Source organism: Balearica regulorum, chromosome 1 (genome assembly GCF_011004875.1).
Source record: "Balearica regulorum gibbericeps isolate bBalReg1 chromosome 1, bBalReg1.pri, whole genome shotgun sequence".
Classification (NCBI taxonomy): domain Eukaryota; kingdom Metazoa; phylum Chordata; class Aves; order Gruiformes; family Gruidae; genus Balearica; species Balearica regulorum.
In genome coordinates, this window is record NC_046184.1 from 76,771,253 (window position 1) to 76,793,357 (window position 22,105).

General features: G+C 39.0%; 1 protein-coding gene across 1 annotated transcript in view; it reads left to right on the forward strand.

The window, feature by feature from the left end:
- MPPED1 (metallophosphoesterase domain containing 1) overlaps positions 1-22,054 on the forward strand; it is a 49,739-nt gene extending 27,685 nt beyond the window's left edge. The window contains 3 exon segments of the mRNA XM_075759871.1: positions 13,133-13,248; positions 17,922-18,035; positions 21,602-22,054. Coding sequence (XP_075615986.1) covers positions 13,133-13,248; positions 17,922-18,035; positions 21,602-21,720 — 349 coding nt within the window. The 3' untranslated portion in view covers positions 21,721-22,054.
- Positions 22,055-22,105: the final 51 nt, after the last annotated feature.

A 22,105-nucleotide genomic window follows, 5' to 3' on the forward strand; every position in this document is an offset into this window, starting at 1 on the left:
ATCTAATGATAAGACCCAAAGACTTAAGAATTGACCCCTGATCAATACTGTTGTTTATGTCTGACAAAGGTTATACTGGTTGTTCCCTCAATGTCTAGTATTGCAGCCCTGCTTCAAATTTATAGAGAAGGTGCGCATCTGCAGAAGAGCAGGTATTCTGTGTGTATGCTCTGATCTCGTGGAAAATGGCAGGAATTCCAGTGGCATTTTCTGTTAAAAGGTGGATTATTGCGCATTAATGGCAGGGTAAGAGCACGCGTTTTACTTGACATAGCGAGAGAAGTTCAAGTGGCAGAGAAAACGTCTTCCTAGCCACTGAATTTCCATAATGCTTCCAAGCAGCTGTACACAACTACAGGAAAAACTTTAGTCCTCCTGCTTTCAAACAGGCATACAAGGTGGCAGGAGAGCATTTTATCTCTTTCAGTGCTTTTTTTCATTTTCCACAATGTGGGAGAGGAAGGGACAATCAAAGCCCTTTTGCCAAACATTTGACATTTTCATTATTCTAAATGACATATTGGTCTGCATAGCTTAAAGAAGCCCTTTAGGATGAGATTGCCTCCAGACTCATTATCCAGAGAGTGGATTTTTGCTTGGCTTTGATTATCTGGAGGATCTATTCCTGTGATACAGAACTTCATTTTTCTTTTTGCAGAATTACAGTTTTTTCTACTGTCTATGTATTCTCATTTCCTCCTTCATTCTTTTGTTATAGGCCATCTGGAACTTCAGAAACTTTCATCTCCCAGTCAGGGAAAATGGGAGAGCAAAGATTAATATCAGCCTAGAAAGACATTTGTGACCATTTGTCCTGAAGTGACAGATGCCTGGGCTGGACTCCTGGGTTTTTGTAGCTTCTCTCCAACGGCATGTTGATTAGATGTGAACCCCACGTGTTTGCGCAGGGGCCAACAGCTCTTGTACAACATTGTTGTTCAGATAATGGGAACTGAGTGAAGAAAGTTGGGGGTGTGTATGTGGGGAGTGGTTTTTTTTTCTGTTCAAGTATTGTCAGGGCCATTCAGTGAGCTCTGGCTGTGTCAGAGAAGAGTGTAGAAGACATCAACCTGTAGGTTGCATTACTGAGTATCAGCCACCAGCTGAGCCCAAAGCAGCCTTGACAGGGGGCTTATTCTCCAAATCATCATCCCACTTTGGTGTAAAGACTGGAAATTTGTTCCAACCTGTTGGCCCTTTTCTTGGTGCACTGCAGCTATCCGTACTATTCCAGTATCCAGCTGAGTTGTCTTTACTCAAGCTGTATAGTCCAGTGTGATCAGTAGTGCTTAGCTATAAGTGTGTAACCCTCATCTGATTTGTTATTTTCTTGTCTCATTTGGTTTTTTATCACAAAGTAGGTGACTTTGTTACACTCCTTCTCAAATGTTCTCCTTTGTGTGTGTGTGTGCACACGCACGTGCATGTGTGCACTTTGGACAGAAAGAATGGTAACTTCCGCGTGTAATTGGGGTTGTTTAAAAGAGCATGCAAAGGGCAAAATGAGGCAGACTTATTTTTGTTCCACACAGAATCCAGGCCACCCATACCCTAGATCTCCGTTTCAGTGCCTTCCTCCTCCATCTTTTCAAGAACAGCTATAATAGTCTCTTTCATTCCTCACTGAACTCAGTTTCCATCAGTAAAATAATGTAGTAAAGATTTATAGATTCATTTCATGAGAGGGACACGCTTTCATTTTGCCAGTGATGAATCATCTAATGTTTACTTTCCCAGACCTTGTACAAATCTTTACAGTCATTGAGGTGAACATCAATTAAAATGAAACTGTATTAAAATAAAATATTGACTTCATTTAACATAACAAACCTCCCAAGTTGGGAATGCGGCTTCCGGATAGAGCAGCAGCAGCAGTGCAAGATGTTATATTGCAGATTTTATTCCCTCTAAAATTCACAGTAAATAATAACTTCTGACTCAAAGTGACCACTCATTCTTAGTTCTTATCTCCCCTTTCAAATCTTAAAAAAACCTATTCTTTACCTTGCATGTGACTTAAATACATGAGGACTCAAAAATTTGTGTTATTGAAAAAACCATACTAGGAGTTTTTCTAAGTAAAATAGCTGATCCTCCTATGTTTTCTTCTTTCTGCACCCTCACTTGGTCAAAAGATAAAAATAGAAATAACTAAAGTGCAATTGCTTCTGTACTGTTTTCTAACGCAATAAAATACCACTCTCAAATTCTTGCAAACCTCCAGTAGATTTTTGAGCAAGTGGCTTGTTTTCATGTCTAGCTCTGTCAGTGCTAGTTGTGTAGGGATGGATGTGGAAATGCTGGATGTGGACTTACTACAGAGTGCTGCAGTTTGGTTGCTGAGAAATATCTTTTAAAAATGGTAGATGTTCCCTGACTTTTAAAGTTGGGAACCATTTGGAGCTTTTTTAATTAGTGACTTTGAAGCACGCAATATAAGTGAGTAATTTTGGTAGACCGGCATGGTTCTTGAAGAAAATGAAAATCATCGGTGGGAATAATAGCCTCTACTCGTTATTTGGAATTGAGGCATCTCAAGTTCCAGAAATTTTGGGGAGAAGGTATAAGCCTGCCTGATGTGGCTGCATTACAATGGTTAGAATGCTGAAGGTGTTTTATTTCAGGCATTCAGTAAAAGGTAGGTAAGATGTGACAGATGTGTAAGAAGTAGCAACATGTTTAGGAGGAAGAAAGCAAAATTCATCATCCTGTTAAAATATATTAATTAACAGTCTGAGACACATAGATACAGATTTAATTGTATTTTAACAGAATGCTGGAGTGATATTTTTATTTTCTCTTCCATACTTATCAGAAACTATTTTCCATTTTGGAAAGTGCTGCTTCTAAAAACACTTAAACCCACAATACACTGTAGTTTAGTTTGCACCATATGGAAGATCATAAGAATGGTTTTTCCTGCAAAATGATTTTGATCTATTAAATTCAGCTGTTCAGGGAAGGTGGTAGGGAGAAATGTAAGGTTTTGAACTCCTGAAGTGTGAAAGGTTTTCCCGTGGCAGAAAGTGAGACTTAAGAGTGTATTCTGTCTGTTGCAACATCAGAAACAGATCACTGGATCATTTTTCTCTTTTTTTTTTTTTTTTTTTTTTTTTTTAGTAATGGCACTTTACTGAAATTGATGCATTTCATGTGATAAACACATCTTGGAAAGCATTTTTTTTTTTACATGACTTGGAAATACGGGAAGTGTGAGTCTCATTCAGTAGACAATAGGTATACAGGTGCTATTGCTCATGTGAGCAATCATACTGAATTCAGGAGAGGTCTTTTTAATGAACACTGCAGTACAAATTAAGTGGCTGAAATGAACTAGCAAGAATCATTAACGTTGCTGGAAGAAAAAAGTGTATGGAACAAAATGAAAGTTTCTCAGACACCAAGTGAATTTTCTATAGCATGTTAAAGGAGCATAGTTGTTATTAACCAATTAAACTCTGCAATAGATATGTGAGCGAATGAAAATGTAAACTGAACTACGTCTGTTGTGGCCTATAAATATCATTAAAGTCAGACCAATGTGATAAATTCTAGTTATCCCCCAAGATTTTTTTAAAAGTCACAGCAGTTTAGAATATCCCTTTTTTTTTTCTTTTCTTGTTAACGAATGTTCCAGAAAATGTTTTCTCTCAAATAAAATTTCTTCCCAACATTGCCCAGGGCTGAGGAGTCTGGAACAGTTCAATCCTAGAATAATCACAATAGAGGAAAACCAGTAAGTCAAACACCTTTGCATGCTGCTTCCTTGTACTTGTTTGCCTATTAGGGATATGGATCAATTCTCTAACACATTTGACAGTGACCTCTTGCAGAGTGAGCTTAATCAGCCACCGAAGCCAAAGATGCTTTGTATCCATCCACTTTGCAGTTGTGGTCCTCCGCTGTGCCTGTACAAGGGTGCAGGACGTTACACCGCCTATGTGTGCCTGTATGCTGAATATAGACCAGCAGTTACGTGGATTTCCCGTAACATTTTTGAGCAAGTCCTGTTTCTTGTAATCTCTGAACACATCGTGCGACTTTATGTATGTGAGTGGGGATTTGCATTTGCTTGTTTTATCGCAAATGTTTCTAGCTTTAGTTAAAATTGAGAGCAGTTGAAAAATATATTGCTTTAGTTTAATTAGCTTGGTAGAAAAAAGTCCTTTCTTGGGCAGTAATTATTAGTTGTATATTATTAAAAGGAAGCAGTTCGCATTCAGTTACTTAGCCGAAATAATTGAATCTTCTGATCCAGTAAACTAGCTCACTTTGGATTCAGCTGGTTTTTAATTTAAGACCTATAGAAGAGGAGACCTGTAATCTCACTACAGGGAATTGGCTTCACTTTCCTGCAGTTCATAAACCACAAGAGCGAAATTGCAGTCCCGCACAGCAGTTTTCTCTTTATTTTTCACATTTGCTTGAAAGTTTGATTTTATGAGATGGAGCTGATATTAAAGTTTAAAGTGCTTTTTCTGTTGTTTTCGTGCTTTTTTCCCCCCATTTTTTCTGGAACAAAAGGACTACCAGCTCTATCTGTAGTCTGGGCTGTAGTCTCAGACAGCAGCAATTTCAGGATGTTTCAAAGATGTAAACACAGTTGGGTACTGCCATGAGCCCTTTGGCAATATTCCAAGAGAAACACAAATAGCTAACTAGTTTGGAGCGGATCTACATGGAGCTGATTCTCAGCTGGAGTAAATTGGCAGAGCTCCACCGGCTTTTGAGCCATTTACACCTGGTGAGAATCAGTCTCCTTACTTCATGGTAGCTTGTATGTGTGCATTTTCCCCTGGGTTTTTACACAGTAGATGCGTTACCGCATCAAGAAGTAGATGGTGGCTTTACATTGTGCTCTACGTGAAGAACTGTAAATAGAGCCACCATCACAGGAACTCAATGTAACACCGTTATGTGAGTTCTTTCTCTTTTCCCTGGCCAGATTTTAAGGGGAAAAGTAATTTACCACTTGTTGGGAAGCTGTTTAACATCAGAACACTTCCTTTGGATTTGTTGTTCATAAATTAATTTTATTTAATAAATTAGCATTGTTTAATATGAATTAATATGAGGATTTTCTTCCCCAGTAAGAAATTAGAATGAATTGGAACCAATATTAAAACAGAAGCTGCACCTGTGTGTGTCAAGTATTTCTAATTACATAATTTACATTGGATAAATCTATGATTTTTTTTTAAAGTTATCTCAGAATTCCTAGCTAACTGAATGAGCATCCAGGTACCTTTTTGGTGTAGAAATTTATATTGCAATCAGTTTCTACCGTTGTACTGTGGGGTGAATTTGGGACTGCAGGAAAATATGAATTTGGAATTTAGGATTGCTTGGATGTTGTTCGCTTCAGGTAGAACCATAGCATATGAAGTATCATTATGTGCTTTTTTAAACAAGAAGTTCATCTGTTGCTAAATTGAAAATGTTAAAAATAATACACTTTATGCATATATGCACATGTGCTGTATTAATTTATTAGTTTTGGAAGCATTTTCATGGTTGTTTAATTCAAAATGGCTTTGAATTTTCTAAGGAAAGGAAGGTTAAAAAACAAAAAGGAAAAAAGAAAACTGGCAGACAGTTAGTCCATATGGCGTAATTACTCCTGGTATTTTGAGAAAAGAATGTAAACCTGGTGAGTTACTAAACTGAGAAGTGGCTACGGTGAGGGCCTTTTTTATCGATTTTCAATGCACCTATTACACATCCTACGTATTTTAGTCATGTTTCATCTAGGAGAGACCCTCTAGGAGCTGCATTGTAAAAAACCCCACAAGTATAGCGTCTCCATTTGAAGGGATATTCCATCTCCTCAGTTAGCAAACTTCTACAAAGTCTTAGAGGACTACAGTAAACACTAACTAGCTGGATTTGTGGAAGAACATTATTTTTCTTTAGCTGTAGGGTCATTTGATAGTGAAAAACTGTAAAGATGCCGTGCGTAGATGGGCCTCAAACTATTTTTCCTTAATGATTGGCCCATTTATGGCAAGTTTTACATTGAAAATGAGATGGTGACTGTACTGTGGACAGAGGGGCTGTTAACTGGTTCTCTCTCTTAACCCTTCCTCTCTCTGTGACTGTCAGCTGTCAGTATCTTAAGTACAGTCTGCATAACCTGGCTGTACCTATATTTTTATGTATTGAGAATCAGACTGAGGGAACAGACAGGAGCTGGACACCTTAGCCCTGCATTAAAACCTTAAGACCATACTGAAAGTCTGTACAGTTCTACATCTGTATCCTCAGCACTGAATCTCTGGACTAATTATTCCAAATTAGTTTTTAAGTTTGTTTGTTGGGTTTATTTTATTATTTTTAAAAAATATCAGATGGGATATTATCACTTGGCTCCCAACAGAATGAAATAAGCTATTTGCATTTGGTGTTGGCATGTTTTAAATTCAGTCTTTCATTAATTTTTCTCCTTACCTGTTATCTTCTGTTTTCTTACTATGAAGATAAAGTACATTTCATTTTATTTTTCATTGTTTTATAACAGATTAATGTTTAGAAATGATCAGTTCCTATTAGTCACAGCTCATTCTTTCTTCTTCCCATTCAGAGATGTATGAAATCCTTTACTAAACAAAAGATGAATGATTTCATGTGTAACTCAAATTGCAAAAGAAATAATTACTGACAAAGGGCCATATTCTGATTTTTACCCTCCTTTCCTTTTGTGAAAACAATAATTTAATTTTATTCAGAGTTTCAAGAATGACAACCTTGGATGCAAAGCACGTTAAGGTGAAAAACCGAGAACACAGCAAACTTCTCCATGGAAGAAATGTCTGTTGTGGCCAGCAGACTGATAGAAGATCTGCGATCAGTTTGCTGCTCGTACAGCCTCCCGAAGTAACGCTGTGCAAGCCATCTAGTGTCTTAGCACCTACATTCCCCTCCCTTCTGCTTTCTCCTTTCCACCTGCTGAGCTGTACTTCGTGGCCATGTGTTCCAGGGGATAATCTCATATGAGATTAACCATCATTTGCATTTATTAGTTTTAAGTATAACGCCTTAGCATTCATTAAAAAGCCCCGGTTCCAGTATTATGAATGAGTGAGTCTAAGTTTCTTTTTTGTGATATTTAATTCTTTTTGTACAGTGCTTTCATACCTCTTCTCTAAAATCATACTACTTTTGTCTCTGTCACATGGAAGTTAGTCATACTCCTCAAAACTTCTGAAACCTGTTTTTCTATAAATCTCGGTTACACTGTTAAAATGCTCAGATGCCGAGATGTTGAATGGTATTTCAAAGCCTATAAACAAACAGTGCCTTGCCAGTCCTTAGCACTAATACCCTAATAGCCAGTTTCGTCCCTACCTGCTTTGAACGGTCCTCTTAAATGTGGGGAAGACAGAAAGATGAGTGTTATTTCACAACTACTTGAGATGCAGAAAAAGCCAATACCCCCCCCCCCCCCCAAAAAAAAGTGAACTGTAGTGAATGGAGAATTCTCTCTTACATGGAGAGAAAATTGAGTAAAAAGCAGTAGAAATACTGAGTAAACTGGTTAGTTAGTTACTGAGGAAAGGCTAAAAAGACAATTACAGAGATGGGGTAAATTCAACTAACACAGTGATGGGGAATGTAAAAATAGAAACACTGGAGGATGTGAACACCAGCCAGACAAGGAAGGTATATATAGTCTATATAGTACTGTATACCCGTGTTCACAGGACTGTAGCTAGTTAGAATAGTAAGATTAGATCAAGACCAGGAAAAGTTAGACTTAAATGTCCAACAGTGAGATTTCTTGGGCTGGGAATCAGGCTGTATTGGAGTTTTGCCTGTGATTGCCGGTGCTGAATCTAACTGCTTTTTGGTGCTCCATGGCCCTTGACTAGTCACTTTTACCAGTATGACTTCCAGCATGCATAGTCCAATCTTCTAAATACTGAATATGTGCAGCTCTGCAGTTGTCAGGAAGGGGAGCAGGAATGGGAAGACTGATTTGGTCCATTCTTTTCCTACTGAGCTTCTTTCTTCTGTTTATTTTCCAATAGGAGAAAAATGACAACTGTTGTGGAGGAAAGACTGGAGCAAGTTACACCTGTTTGTGAACCTTTGAAGTTTATTTTGTAAGCAAAGGAACTCTAGTGAGAGAACTTTCAGCTGCAAAAAAGATTTCTGTAGGAAACTTTTTAGCAATGAGGAGGTACAATGATTTGTGCATTGTGTTTTAGTTCTGTATTTTTTGCTGCTAAGTGTTGCCGAGATGCTGCCCACCAGTCCCTTTGATACGCTAACGGCTGTTCAGTCAGTTACCGTCCATAGCTCTCCGCGGGTATTGCACTATGCAAGGGAGTTTTCCCTTGAAGTCAAAGAGAGTAATTGCGTGCCTACTGGTGGTGGGATTTGTCTTATTCAACTGGACAACCTAGATGCGGCTGATGCAGTAAATCTTGCAGTCCCGAAGTTCTTGTGGTAGCTGGCTACGGGCAGTGCTGTGGTGGGAATATGTCTTTGCCTGTCTGCTGGCTGCCTGCCCTGTTCATCTGTAGCCGATGACCAAGTATTGTGGAGGGTCCCCTTGAGCTGGTAAGTGCTCGGAGAGGAAGGAATCCATTCTTTAGGTTAAAACGTTTAAATTGAATCAAGGTAATGGAGAATCAGATTTCAGTCTCTCATTGCTTGTAATAGAAAAATCTGCGCGTTGATAGTTCTCCCTAGTCAAGTATCCTTTTTTGTGTCCCCTTTTTGTACATCTGCTGAGCAGATTGAGGTGGGTACCAGTGGTTTGAAAATTGAAAGCCTTCAATTTTCACATAAATTACAGGTCAAATCTGTGTAGTGCGTCACCACCCTTTACAGTAAATCACATGTAAAACTAAGTTATGCCTCATTTAAATGACAAAAGAATTCTTGGACTACATGGTAGCTCTTTCCAGTAGTAGCTGAATAAAAGAAGAAAAACTAATAAATAATTAAGGCAGTATTATGTTTGACCACTTTTTTTTTTAGCATGACTTTTTTCTGTTGTAACAGAAATGCACCTTTCAAAGACAGCTAAAGCACTAATGATAGCTAAGAAGGTCATTCCTAGGAGGTTAAACTGGTTTAATTAGAATTTATGAGAAGGTTACTATAAGAGTGCAGAAAGATGTTAAGGGGTTAACCTATAAGAGATTACATTGTAGTCAGTGTTCTGTTAAAGTTTGAATTAATTTTTCCCATGGGTTTTTCACATTCTAATTTTCAACTAAATGAGACATCTGTTTCAGAAAAGGAAAATTTGCTATGGTTGTCATAGCAACTATCATTCTGTAAGAAAATTATTCCAATGGTTACTTTAGAACAGAAAGATAGAAATTCAGTACATAAAGCAACATCCGATTGCTAGCACAAATTCTGATAATTCAGCTCTTTTTGTATGGTAGATTATTTGACCTGCAAAACTTGTTCATATGTTTTTAACATAAGGTTAATCATGCTGTAAACAAATTCACTTCCAATATATTTTCCCCCTAGAGTCTTATATGTAGACAATCATTATTCTTATCATAATAATAATACCGTTGAATTTTAGTAGTATAGGAGAGGCTCAAACGGTTTGCTTTAAGAAGGTAAGACCTAAATCAAAGTACATTTCCTCACGTGAGCGCTTCACTTCAGAGGTGAAATACACTCATGATGTATGTCTTTAATTGCCAAATACATTTTTCTTGGGTTTTTTTTGAGAACAGCAGATTTTTCTCTTACAGCACATACACAACAGTATTTTCTTTGTAAAATGCAAAATATTATTGAAAAGTAATTTATAAAAAAATTACACTTTCCTGAGCAAGCAGTAACTGGGAATCCAGAAATTCGGTGCTTGATATGAAGACTTTAACTTTGCAAATTTCAGGTTCCATTTAAATGGAAATTTTAGACAAAGTTGTCTTTGCACCGTATCCAGGTCACAGACTTGTTAGTGGGTATTAGAGAAGATTTTTTTTCCCCTACTTGGAAACTTTGATGGCTGTTTTGCAATAAATTTTCAGAAGAAGGGACTTGGGGATTTGTAAAATCCCCATGCGCATATAAAGGTGGTTTTGCTTTGGGGTGGGGGCACTGGAGTGTATGATTTGTCTTTCTTCTCTCAGATGTAAAGCACACCAACATCTTCTGCTGAATCTTTTCTTGGACTTCAGATTTTTTTTTTTCTTTGCCAGAAATATTCCAGACGTTGCTTTCGATCTCAGGATTGTCACAAAAGACAGCATAATGGCAAATCACACAAGTTGTAACATCTCCCCTTCACAAAAGAACAGCTCCAGCATGCATAACTTACCAGCCCCGCGCTCGGGCGGCTACGCGCTGCAGTCACCACAAAGGGAGGGAGGGATGGGGGAAAGTGCTTCTTGTCTTAATAAGCAGATCATGCCTATTCATAAGGGGAAACGGGCTTTTTAAGAAGTGGCCATGTACAGGCTAGTGCTAGGAGAGGCAGGCAGAGACTCTCACAGCTGCATATGCCATTCGTGGTCATTCGGATTTCAGCAGGATTAAGCTGACTTCTGGCGAGACCTGTGGCAGGCACGATTATTTCTCTTTATAAATGCTTCATTGTATCCTTAAAATATCCTTAAAATAATTATTCCATATGTTTTTGAGCTTTGGCAAATATTGATCTTTCCCTGTGGTTTCTTTCTCGGGGCGCAGGGCGGCCATGGCCCCTTCTGCTGGGTCTGGCAAACCCACGGGATGCAGGACGGCACCTCGCCTCGCTTCCCACCAGGGACGTGAGCATGGTCCTCTCCCTGCCCCGCAGCACCGGGGCGAGCGATGGGTGGGAGCAGGGGCCTGTATTTACTGAATCTGTCAGTGGCTTTAAAAGCATGATTTACTATGCTGACACTTTGTTTGCCTCCTATTTGCCCTTGCAAATATTTTCTGTCGGTGAGATCTTGCTCCTGGAAAACTTGCTCTGGGCCTAAAGACAATTTGCCAAACGGTTGAATATTTTCATCTTGGTGTAGAAAGATACTTGGCATGTAAGGCGTGGAACGCAATCCCAAGGCAGGGATGGGTGGAGAGGTTAGAAAAAGCCTAACCTCTGTATATTCTTACAAAGTCTCCCACTTCTGTAATATCTGAGCACCTCACAGACTGCAGTTTATTTATTTTCAGGGCGTTCCTGTGAGATAAAAATACTCCCACTCTGTCAATGATGAGCTGAATGTAAAGACAGGCTGATCAAACTCCACAGACTGGGGTTTGGTTCTGCGTGACAGTGTCGCTTAGGAATGTCACTGGTAGCTTACCACAGAATAAGCCAGTAACCAGACCATGAGACCCCAGCAGCAGGAAGGTGAGAAGCCATGTACCTGTGAGCCAAGTCCTGTTCTTCCTATGAGGAAAGCCTGCTAGGAGATGAGCAGGTAGCCAGAAAAGTGTGATTTGAATTGTATGGGTCTCTGCAGAAGGGAGATATCATATTCCTGATACAGGGTTATGTCTTTTTCTCGGCCAGGTGCCCTGGTCTGAGCAACCTGACTCAGAACAAAGTTTCTGCTTCATTGTCACTGCTATTAGCATCTCTTCTTCACACACGTTCTTCACCTCCCTACCTCCCTCATCACAGCTTCTGGAGGCTGGGATGTATTTCTGGGCCCAGTGGCAGATGTACAGAGTTTCACTTTTTTTTTTTTTTTTTTTTTTTTGCTGGGCACCTGGTTATCCAGGGCGCTGTGCGATGAAGAGCTAGGAGATGAGCTCTTAGCCGTGGACTCAGAAAGCCCTTCAGTCGTCTGTCTAGGAAAGTTGAGGCTTTTTTTGTCGGTGGAAGAAAGGCAGGAAACATTCTGCAAAGCCCCCTTCTTCTTCCTTTCCTTGGAGCAGAATTTTCTTTTCTTCCCTTGGGTAAGCCACATCCCTTTATATTTTAGCAAGCATTATTTTTTAAGCTGTTTTCAGTAGACATGTGCTTTACAGCATTCCAAAAGGAAAAGTAGAAAATACATCATCATGAAGATTGCAGACATGCTAATTTTTGAAATGTTAGTCAAGCATCAGTAATGGAAGAGGATGAATAATAGCTTTATGGGCATTTTCTTTTGTCTTTGCCGTACATGATGTAAAGTGGAGTTCAGAGAATTTGTTTGAAAGAATTCTTTCTGTCTTTTGATGCGGTGAGAGAGTGTAAAGCTTTCTTCAACAAAGTAACATCTCAAAGGGAACTCTCGTTGATGTGTATGTATTTATAAACACTAAGGCTGCAATTATCATAAACCTTATTAAATCACAGCAGCCTATTTGTTGTTCTCCAAATATGGATATGGCCAGAACACGTCAGTCAAAAAATTACAAAAAAATTCCAACCTAAAAGTAACCCCTCAATTTTATGACCTAGAATTAGAGCATAGTCAGCAAGACGTAATTTACTACTGTGATATAATTGCTGTGAAATACAGTTTTTTAATCAATGGGATAGCAAGATACGGATAAATTGTGTTCTGACTAGCAGTGTTACAGTCCCGCTGCTCCATGATAAGCTGCTCCGTAAATATGTTTTAAAAAATGTAAATGCCTGTCTGATAAGAAATCCTGAATATGGAAAGTCTTACTTAAAAGCAAGTCAACAGACCAGAGGACAGAAAAAAATGATACGTAAGAAAAGATGCAGTATTCTTGTTCTGATGGGGTACTTCCAATTAAGGAAACCAGCATAGATGATGTCACCAACTTTGGAGCAGGGTCTGTCATTGTGCCAAGGTCTGTCCTTGCCCAGCTGATTATAGATTAAGGGCCAAACATGATGGGAGCCCATGTGAAAGATATATCCGTACCTAGGTATCCGAGACGGGTGTTCTTCCAGATGTTGTGGGAGCTAATCCACACATGGAGATCTTGGTATCCAGCTCTTGTAAGAGTTAATTTTCACCTAGTTAGAGGAATACTGTGAATGTGTTATTGTATGCTGCCTACTGAAAGTGGTAAGGACTGCGCTGATTTGCTACACAAGTTAAATAACGCTGGTTGTGTGGAAAGAGGGTTTTACTCTGCACAGAAAGAAAATGAATGCTATTTGTGTCTCCAGATTCCATACTAGTAGAGAGTCGTCTCCGTATTTTGATAACCAATACATGGAAGTAGCACTGAAGACATTCTCCTCCTCTCTTGGCAGGCAACCTTGGTTTTATGGCTGGGGCTTTAATCTTCCACGAGGCCAAGCACTATTAGAGAAATGGAACCTTATTCCAGATGGAATAGATATTCTTATAACACATGGACCACCTCTCGGTAAGAAAATACTAGTGCTGTGTATGTCAGATGATTATACAGTAACTGATGGCTCGCCTTAGACAATGAGTGCAATCCTGACTTACAAAAGTCAAAAGTAACATCTGTACTGATTTCAGCAGCACCAGGACATCAGCTCAGTTTTACATTTCATGATTACCTGTGCTCAATGGTAGGGAATTAAATAATGGCTTAAAAAATAAAGCCTTAACACAGAAAGCCTTAATGAGCTTTATAAATAAGCAAGGTATAGTTTTCCTATGCCTCTCTCCACTCTGCCACTGGTGAAATTAGTAGATTTAAAGCATGGAGCCTGCTTGAAGAGAAATGCAGGATTGGGATCTTATTTTTTTAGCACTGCCTTTCTCCCTCACTTGCAGTAGCATTCCCCCACCAACAAGTATCCGGAGTCTGTATTTTTCCTCATCGTGCTGACTCAGTCTGTCTTCTGCCTCACAAACCCAACTGCTGCCATTGCTTGCCTGTTCTTTGGACAGCATGGTTAAACTGCCTGTTTTTAGTACAATCTGGCAAGACTAACAGACCAACAAGAAATAGTTTTACATTTGTGTTTTACAAATATTAATATAGATGATAATAAAAGCCAGGAGAGATTTTTTCTTTGTATTCGTAGATAATAGTGAAATTATCTGTGTTACGGAAATAATATAATCACAGAAACTTGGCCAGATTCAGTAAAGGCTTTTAACATGTTTTTCAACGTATTTAACATATAGCAAGCTATATTTAATGCAACTATGTGTTTAATGTAACAAATGGACACGAACGTGAAGCATGTACTTAAGTGTTCTGCTGAGTCTTACTGCGGAGGAGTGCTTTGTGTGAAATGAAGGCAGTTGGTTTCTTTAAACTGTTAGATTCCCCAATTTCCTGAAGCTAAAACCCTCTTGTCTTCCACCCTTTCTTCTCCTCTTTCAGAGCTTGGAGGAGAAACTATCTAAAGGGTTTGTGTTTTGTTGTTCTCTTTAGAAAGACATGTTTGCATTCCACTGCTCACTAATCCTGGGGAAAAGGGCTTCTTTGTGAGCACGGTTTCTCACAGTAAGAGCGTGTGTTTTGATACTTCACCTAAGTGGAGTCTCATGCCGTGCCATAGACTGGTTTTAATGTGGACCTGTATCGTAAAAGTGGATGGCAGAAATTAATTGTTTAGACCTTGAGATACCAGCTCCAAACGGTTAGTACTGGGGATAATCCCTCTTAGGATCCAAGGCATGATGCTGGGTCTGTGATGTAGTTTTATTTATAAGTCATATTTGAAACTTTTCCAAAGCTTTTTTAGCACTTTCAAACTCATTTTTTAAAACCAGCTGATCAGCTGTAAAGAAACCCAACCTTCAGCTGATCCAAAGAATATCCCTGTATCTAGCACTTGAAATCCAGTGTTGGAAGGTGGAGAGAGGGGTTCGCACCAACCAGCTTCAGCCACCTTGCTAATTTAGCTGCCAGGCTTCTCCAGGCAGCCTCTGGGATCAGCAGAGGGAGGAGAACCTCTAGAGAGCACTGCAGAGCTGGCACTCAACAGACATGCTTTAATAATAGATTTAATAGTAAATTTAGTAATTGAAAAGTAATTTAATAATGGTACTAATCCTGAGGAAGAGCTGCCCATCTCCACTGACTGTAATGGGATAACGTGAATTCCCCTTGTTTCCATGTCTCAGTATTTGTTCTCTTTTTTTTTAAATTCTTAAGCTTCAACCGTCCTCCAAGGATTTTCTATTTTAAAAGTTCCCGTTTTCTTATTGATGCATTAATAGATGGCTCAGGCACAGAACCCTCTGCCTGAGGGCATCAGCTGTTGGTCCCCCTGACACCCATGGCAACAACTATACGATGCTTCAAAAGAAATTAGCACTCTGCCTAACTTAAAGAACCTCCTTATTGTGGAGCTCTGTCCACAGACATTTTGGGAGACAGGATCCTCCTTGACCCTCCCAGGCAATTATTTTAACCAGAAAGCTGATTACTGTTGCTCTGATCTTGGACAGCATCACTAGAGCTGTTCCTAATGATCATAAGTAGCAATCAGTGCTCTTGCAAATTCCTCTTTTTTTCTCCAGCGTGGCTGCCTAAATTCTGTCCATCATCCATTTTCTGTGCTGCTTTCTCATTCCCTCACTTCAAAAGAGCATGCATGCTCCTAAATTAATTTATACTACATTATTAGATAGATTTAAAATTGCCTGCATGATTTGGATCTGGAAGCACCATTAAGAGTTAGTGGCATTTGTGTTTCTAAGTCAGTTAGGCACATAGCAAAAATCTGATTTTTTTTTTTTTTTTTTTGGTTTTGAGTAGTGCTTTGGGATGAAACCAGGGCAGGGATACACAGGAGGTTCACACAGGATGAGAAAACAAATGTTAAAACAGCTATTATTGACCATTTCATTAGTAAACTGTTTATTATACATAAAGATATTTCATAGCTTCTGAAATAGCTATAGTATTAATGATTATAGGATCAGTGCTAATGCTCATTTCTGTATCAGCATATTTTTGTTACTTTTATGTATAGTATAATTTTTAAAGTCTTTTCCCTGATTTCTAAAGATCTGCATTTATGATTCTTTTCTCTTCAAAAAGTTCACTGTTCTTTTCTTTGTTTTTAATTTAATTTCACCTTTAAGTCTTCATTTGTAGCTGTCTGCTTGATTGTCTATGACAAAGATTTATACTTTCCTGACAGCTGCAGAAACCTGTTTCAAGTAACCAAACATTAAAAAAACCCTAAGATGAACTCTAATTGTTAGCTAGGTGTAATCAATTATTCTTAGTTTGTGTAGTCAGGTGTACATAATAAGCTGCAAACATATGGGAAAGCTTCAGAAGGGTGATAATGCATGTAAACAAAAACATGTTCAACATAAATAATGCTTAATTTAATGGAGAAGTTAATTTTATGGATTTTTGTTTGTGAAGTTTTTGAAGTGGAAATACTTTTGGCTTTATGCTCACCACAGACATTGTGACAATTAACTGTTTCAAATCATTGAAGTAACAGAACCTATGGTTATAACGTGTTTGCTCTGAAAAAAAGCATGACTGGATTCCAGAGGAGTTGCTGGCCTCACTTTGGCATCTTAAATATTTATTATTTCCTACAGTGAATTTTGACCTGCATTGGATACCAAGAGTAGCTGGTAAAATCAGTTACCAGAACTGAGCGTTGCTCTGCTCTGTCTGTAGTACAGTGGGGCTTTCTCTTTGTACGTCCCCCCGACAGGAGCCAAGCAGCATCTTCAAGAGGCGTCTGAACGAATTAGCAGTCCATTGTCAGAACTTCCTCTTTTTGACACTTAGGATGCTGCAGTCCCAACTCATTTCTGAAAACTGGCCTTAGCTCTTTGAGTAACTATGATACAAAGGCAAATTTTTACCATTTTCATAAAATCCCACAGTATACTGAGCCCAGTTTTCAAGCACTGGCATCTAAAGAGGTATTTCTCAATGTGTGAACCTACCCCGAAGCTCTAGCAAATCTGAGAGCTTTTCCAAGAGCTTGAATACCACAGTTCTGGTCTTTTAAGCCAGTTGTTTAGCTGCTGTTCAGCCGTGCTTGACTGGACATCAAAAGTAAACATATGAAAACTAGGTCCAGACTCTATATCTCTCTAGCTAACTGACAATATATTCACGCTATTGCAGCAATCTAAGAGATACAAAGCTATGACAGGCACACAGGGAAAGTACCAGAAGAACTAAAGGAAAACAGAATGATTATATCTTTTAGGTTTCCAAATTTGAGCCTGATGAAAATGGCAGAACAATAGAGAGAAAACAAGATTGGTTATTGCAAGCCCTCTAATGCAACAACATCCTTTTTATACTACTACTTTGAAGGAAACGTGAGACTTCAGTTGGCAGTAAGCATCCCCCTGCAGTATGTTTTTAGACGTAGAAGCAAGTTGGTGTACATTTTGGTCTGTATTCATAAAAAATGCATTTTTATACAAACTTTGTGCAAGTAAATATAGCACTTAAAAACATCTACTGCCGAAGGGCTGAGTTCCTCTTCCTATCTGAGGTCCTCAGATTTAGGCTAGTGGGGCTTGCTGTGTCATGAAGTGCTTAAACCTGTTTGACTTGAGGATGTTGTTTTTAGGCATGCTGTGGGTTCCTCACCTGAGTTCTACTACTGTAAGATTCAATGTGATAACAATATAGTTGTATTATTAGCAACACAGATTCCATTACATCAGTTAAAGTGTTCAATTTTAAAAACTAGATCCCAGGACTAGATTTAAATAGCAAAATGTTGATTTAGCTTCTTTAGAGACTCACTTTGGACATACTGCTCTTTACACCTCACTCAGAGAATGGATAAACCGTTGAGTTTTCTCATTAACAGCACTGCAAAAATGCTTTAATTGCAGTGATTGTTTTTTTCCTTGAAAAACGACTGGCAAGAGTTAGTCCTTTTCCTTTGGATGAGCTTTTATGGTTTTCCTCGAGTGTTTTTCTTTCCTTCCGTCCTTCCTTCCTTCCTTCCCTCCTTCCCTCCTTCCAAGGCAAACACTGTTTTTTCCATGCCAGTTCTTCTGTGGCTGCTTATGAAAAGCCACAAGACATGAAATCTCAGAAACACTGTATAGCAGTACAGCTTTGCAGATAACCCGTCTTCTTTTAAAGCTTTCCTTTCTTTTCCAAAGGTTTTCTAGACTGGGTTCCTAAGAAAATGCAACGGGTAGGATGTGTTGAGCTGCTGAACACAGTCCAGAGACGAATACAACCAAGGCTTCATGTTTTTGGACATATCCATGAAGGTCAGAATGCATTTCTTTCTATATATATTTAAAAACCACAAACACAGAAGTTGTCTGGTTTAACTGGCATTTTCAAACTTGAATGTTTGAACTGAAGCACTTCTGGAATTCAGATAGTTATTTAGCTGCATATATAGAGATGAAATTGGCTGCTACTCACGTTTCAATATTTGTACTTCAGCTTCTCTTTCAGTTTCTGCATCTATAAAACAGGGTGATGCCTCCTTCGTAGAGAGGATTACTGTGAATTTTAAAATAACACAAGTCCGGTAGTCACAGAAAGTGACTAAATCTTAGGATTGATGGATTGTATTTTCCTCTGCTGAATCTCTGTGACTTAAGATAATTCATGTTAGCACTCTGTGTCTCAGTTTCTGTGTTTGTAAAATGGGTAAGAATGCTTTGGGGGGTGCTTCTAAGGCTTAATCTTCAAGGTTGTACAATAAAGGTCATCTCATCTATGTGTGTATGAAGTTAAAATCAAGAGGGGTGTTACTTGCATAGAAGTTCAAGATATTTATTCATGTATTTATTTGCTCTGGCAGGGGAAGCATTTTGCACCCCGCCAAAACAAAGCGGTTTTCTTGACTGTTTGATTTTTCACTGGAAAAAAATTAGTTCCCTTCACATAAGTCAGTAAATGGTGACAAATATGCTCCACTGAAGTCAGTGACAGTAGGCGTTCATCTCCAGGCAAAGGGAAAGGTAGATGCTGTCTGCTCTAGAGAAGTCTGTCCTGTTCACCTGTCAAGGCAGGAAGACTTAAAGCAGTGCCCCTACCAAAAGAAACCACTGGGCTGTGCAGAAGTGTACCATTGGCATGTAAGCCGGTATTATCAGCTGCTTAGTTCTTGGCAATGTTAACTTACTGGCAGGAAAAGGTGCACCGCAACTGCCAGTTTTCTGTTTCTGGGACTGCTCCAGCCTTCAATGGATATCCGTGGGTCTCACCAGTGTAGAAATGAACAAATGGAAAAAACGGAGTAGCTAGCACTCAGATACTTCTGTTTCTGTGAAGAACTGTTACCCTTCCCAAGAAATCCCACTCTGACTTGCCGCTGGGTGCTTTCACCATGCTGGGTTAGGAGTGGTGAAAGTGTGCTGCTGTAAAATTGGTGGAGAAGGCATTCAGATCGTAATTTTACAGCTCACGGATTAAGTCCGTTCTCCTTATGCGTCTCATCTGCATTGACCTGTTAATGCCTAGTTAATGTCCAAGGTGCCGTTACATCAGAGTAAACAAACAACTCATAGGCAGTATTTTTTCCTAACCCTTTGCTATTATAGCAGTCTTTGAGATTCCGTACGAGAGAGCTGATGAATACAGTTCAAACTCATTGTCTTTTCAGAAATCGTAAGCCAAGTGGGTTGCAGGGGATATAAGCAAACACTTAGCAAGCCATGAAGCTTCAGGCAGGTAAACAAAATCACATCTGCTAAGACCAAGCCCAACTTTGGCTCCCAAGGGAAAAGAATGGCACCTCCACAGAATGGTAAATCTTGTGAATTAATACAGTTGGCACAGTAGGTATCAGAACACAGAAACAAGGTACTCTTCTTGTTAACTACCATAATTTAGAGAAAACAAATGGGGAACTGCATAGCCTGTTTTGCAGTGGGATGCTAAATCTCTGCAGAGGAGAATTCCCATTGCAGACAGCCTGTGCAAATGGAGCTGCTCTTTGTAGAGAGAATGCATGATTTGAACAGATGAGTTCCTCCCCTGACTGAGCATAGCTACATCTGCAGCAGTCATTTACTGAACATCCACGAGCAAGAGATGCTTAGAAGAGATGTTTCTTCCCTATTCCCCCTCTGCACTGCTGTCTCTGCCAAAAAATACCTCTAGACATGGGCTTGCTGCTGATCGACCCATGGAAGTGACAAGCAGCGTGGCAGGGACTCCGGCTAAAATCCTGGTTTGCCCATTACAGCCGGTACTTGGCTGAGGTCACGGCTGAGGAAACTCTGCTGGCAGTAGGGTAGGAGTGAAAACTGTAGCATTAGGAATCTTCCAGCAAAAGGAACGTATTAGCAAGCTGATTCTGTTCTCTCCACACGTGTAGCCGAGGAGACAGAAAGTCCCAGCAGCAATGCTGACTGTCCTCCGTGCAGTTTGTGATTTACACAGAACAATTGTTCTGTGGCAAACAGCAAATGATTTAAAGAAATGTCTGTGACAGGAACCTGACAGAGTTTTCTTCCCTCCCTAGTCCCTAATTACAGCATGGTTTTTCCATGGGGAGTCCAGGAGTCCCTGCATTATTCAGGATATTTTAAGGAACGAAAAACAAAGGAATTTGGCTACTGTTTCTTTGTTTGTAAATTCTGCAACTAACAATGCTTCTATAAGACCCAAAATTGCACTCAGAAAAACTGTAGGATCCTAGGTACCCCGGATTTGAATAGCTGGAACTTGGTGTATGTACAAATACATTTCATTATTAATTACATTAATGGTGAGATTGAATCTTAGTACAAATGCTTTCTACTGGGTGATTTCCCCAAAAGCATGTATTTCTGATTGTGAATGCATTTCTTCATATTGATCTTAGTGTTTCAATGCAAGTTTCCAACATTAAATTTTTACTTTTAGTGTAATCAAGCTTATGTGTTTTCCTAGTCATTCATGAAAAGATTTTTGACAATGGAAAGTGCATCTACTTTCTCCTAACACCTGGACAGCTAAAGGGCTGCTTCTTCACTTTCTGAAACAGCGTTTCACTGTATTTCTACAGGCATTAGAGCTGGAAGTTTGATTTTCTGCAGATTTTGCTCTGGAATTGGTTGGGTTAGGTGTCTAGTCAGACATGAGGTGTAGTTAAAGGTTTTTGGTGAGACATAAAGAAGGGTGTTTTCTCCTGTGGAAATGTTACGGTGTCTTAGGGTGTGAATTCACCTTGTCTGTCAGAGAATGTATGTAGAAAGCCATTTTTTCTCTGCCTGGGCAGGTATTTTAGCGTCTTTCCAGCAAATTTGGTTGAAATTGGTCAAGAAGTTCAAACACATGGGAAGAAGAGGTTCCTACTAGAGAAATCCCGCCCAGGTGCACATGCACACCTACTCCCTTAGTCAAGCAATGCTTTTCCTTTATTGGTTGCTTAAAAGATGCACAACACAAGACAGAAAATGAGGTGGAAAGATAAAAATAAGCTTGCTGCACTGATGACTGCAAACCTAAATTATCAGAAGTATGTTTTTTTCAATGCTGTAATTGCCTAAGCTCTATCTTCTCATCCTTTCCAAGACTGAGAAGGCTTTAAGAAAAAAGCTTCACAGAGAAAAATACCTGCATTTCTAAGGAGGTTTAGCTTGCTGGCTGCCAGAGATTATAGCCACCATTTTGCTGTTCTTACACAATTTAAAAGATGGCAAAAAGTTCTGCTGTAGGACAAAGATGGTATTAATTCAGGAGACCTTTATGTTTTGCATGAAGAGAATTTTTAAATTCCTTCTGAGTAATAAATGGGGCACTTACCGTCGTGTGATAAAGGTGAATAATTAAAATTAGAAAAAGAAGATAATAATGAATAATGAGAGTAACCAGAGTTTTTCTTTCTTTGTAGGTTATGGTGTCATGGCTGATGGAACTACTACCTATGTGAATGCATCTGTGTGCACTGTGAATTACCAGCCGCTTAATCCGCCTATAGTTATTGACTTACCTACTCCAAGGAACACATGATTATAATGAGGATTTAAAGTTGTGCCCAACACATTAGCAACTTTATATTGCTGGCTGAGAATCCCAATAGGGAACCATTCAACAAAAAAGCAAAAACCTTCTTCTTTTTTTCCCTGCTAGCTCTTCACAGATGAATTTTGAGTGACAAAAGTGGATGAGGAACAAAGACATTTTGGTGCCAGAAACAGAGTAAAGACTTTAACATTTCACCCTTAAAATATTTGTGAACACAGAAAAGTGAATGCATTCCACGTATCTATATACATATACATATATATATATCAAGTAGGGACTTTTGTATATACCGTACATTATATTGGACTTATTAAAAGAACAATGTCTTTTAAAGGAGTGTTTCTTTAAGAAAGTTTGCAGTTTAAACTTA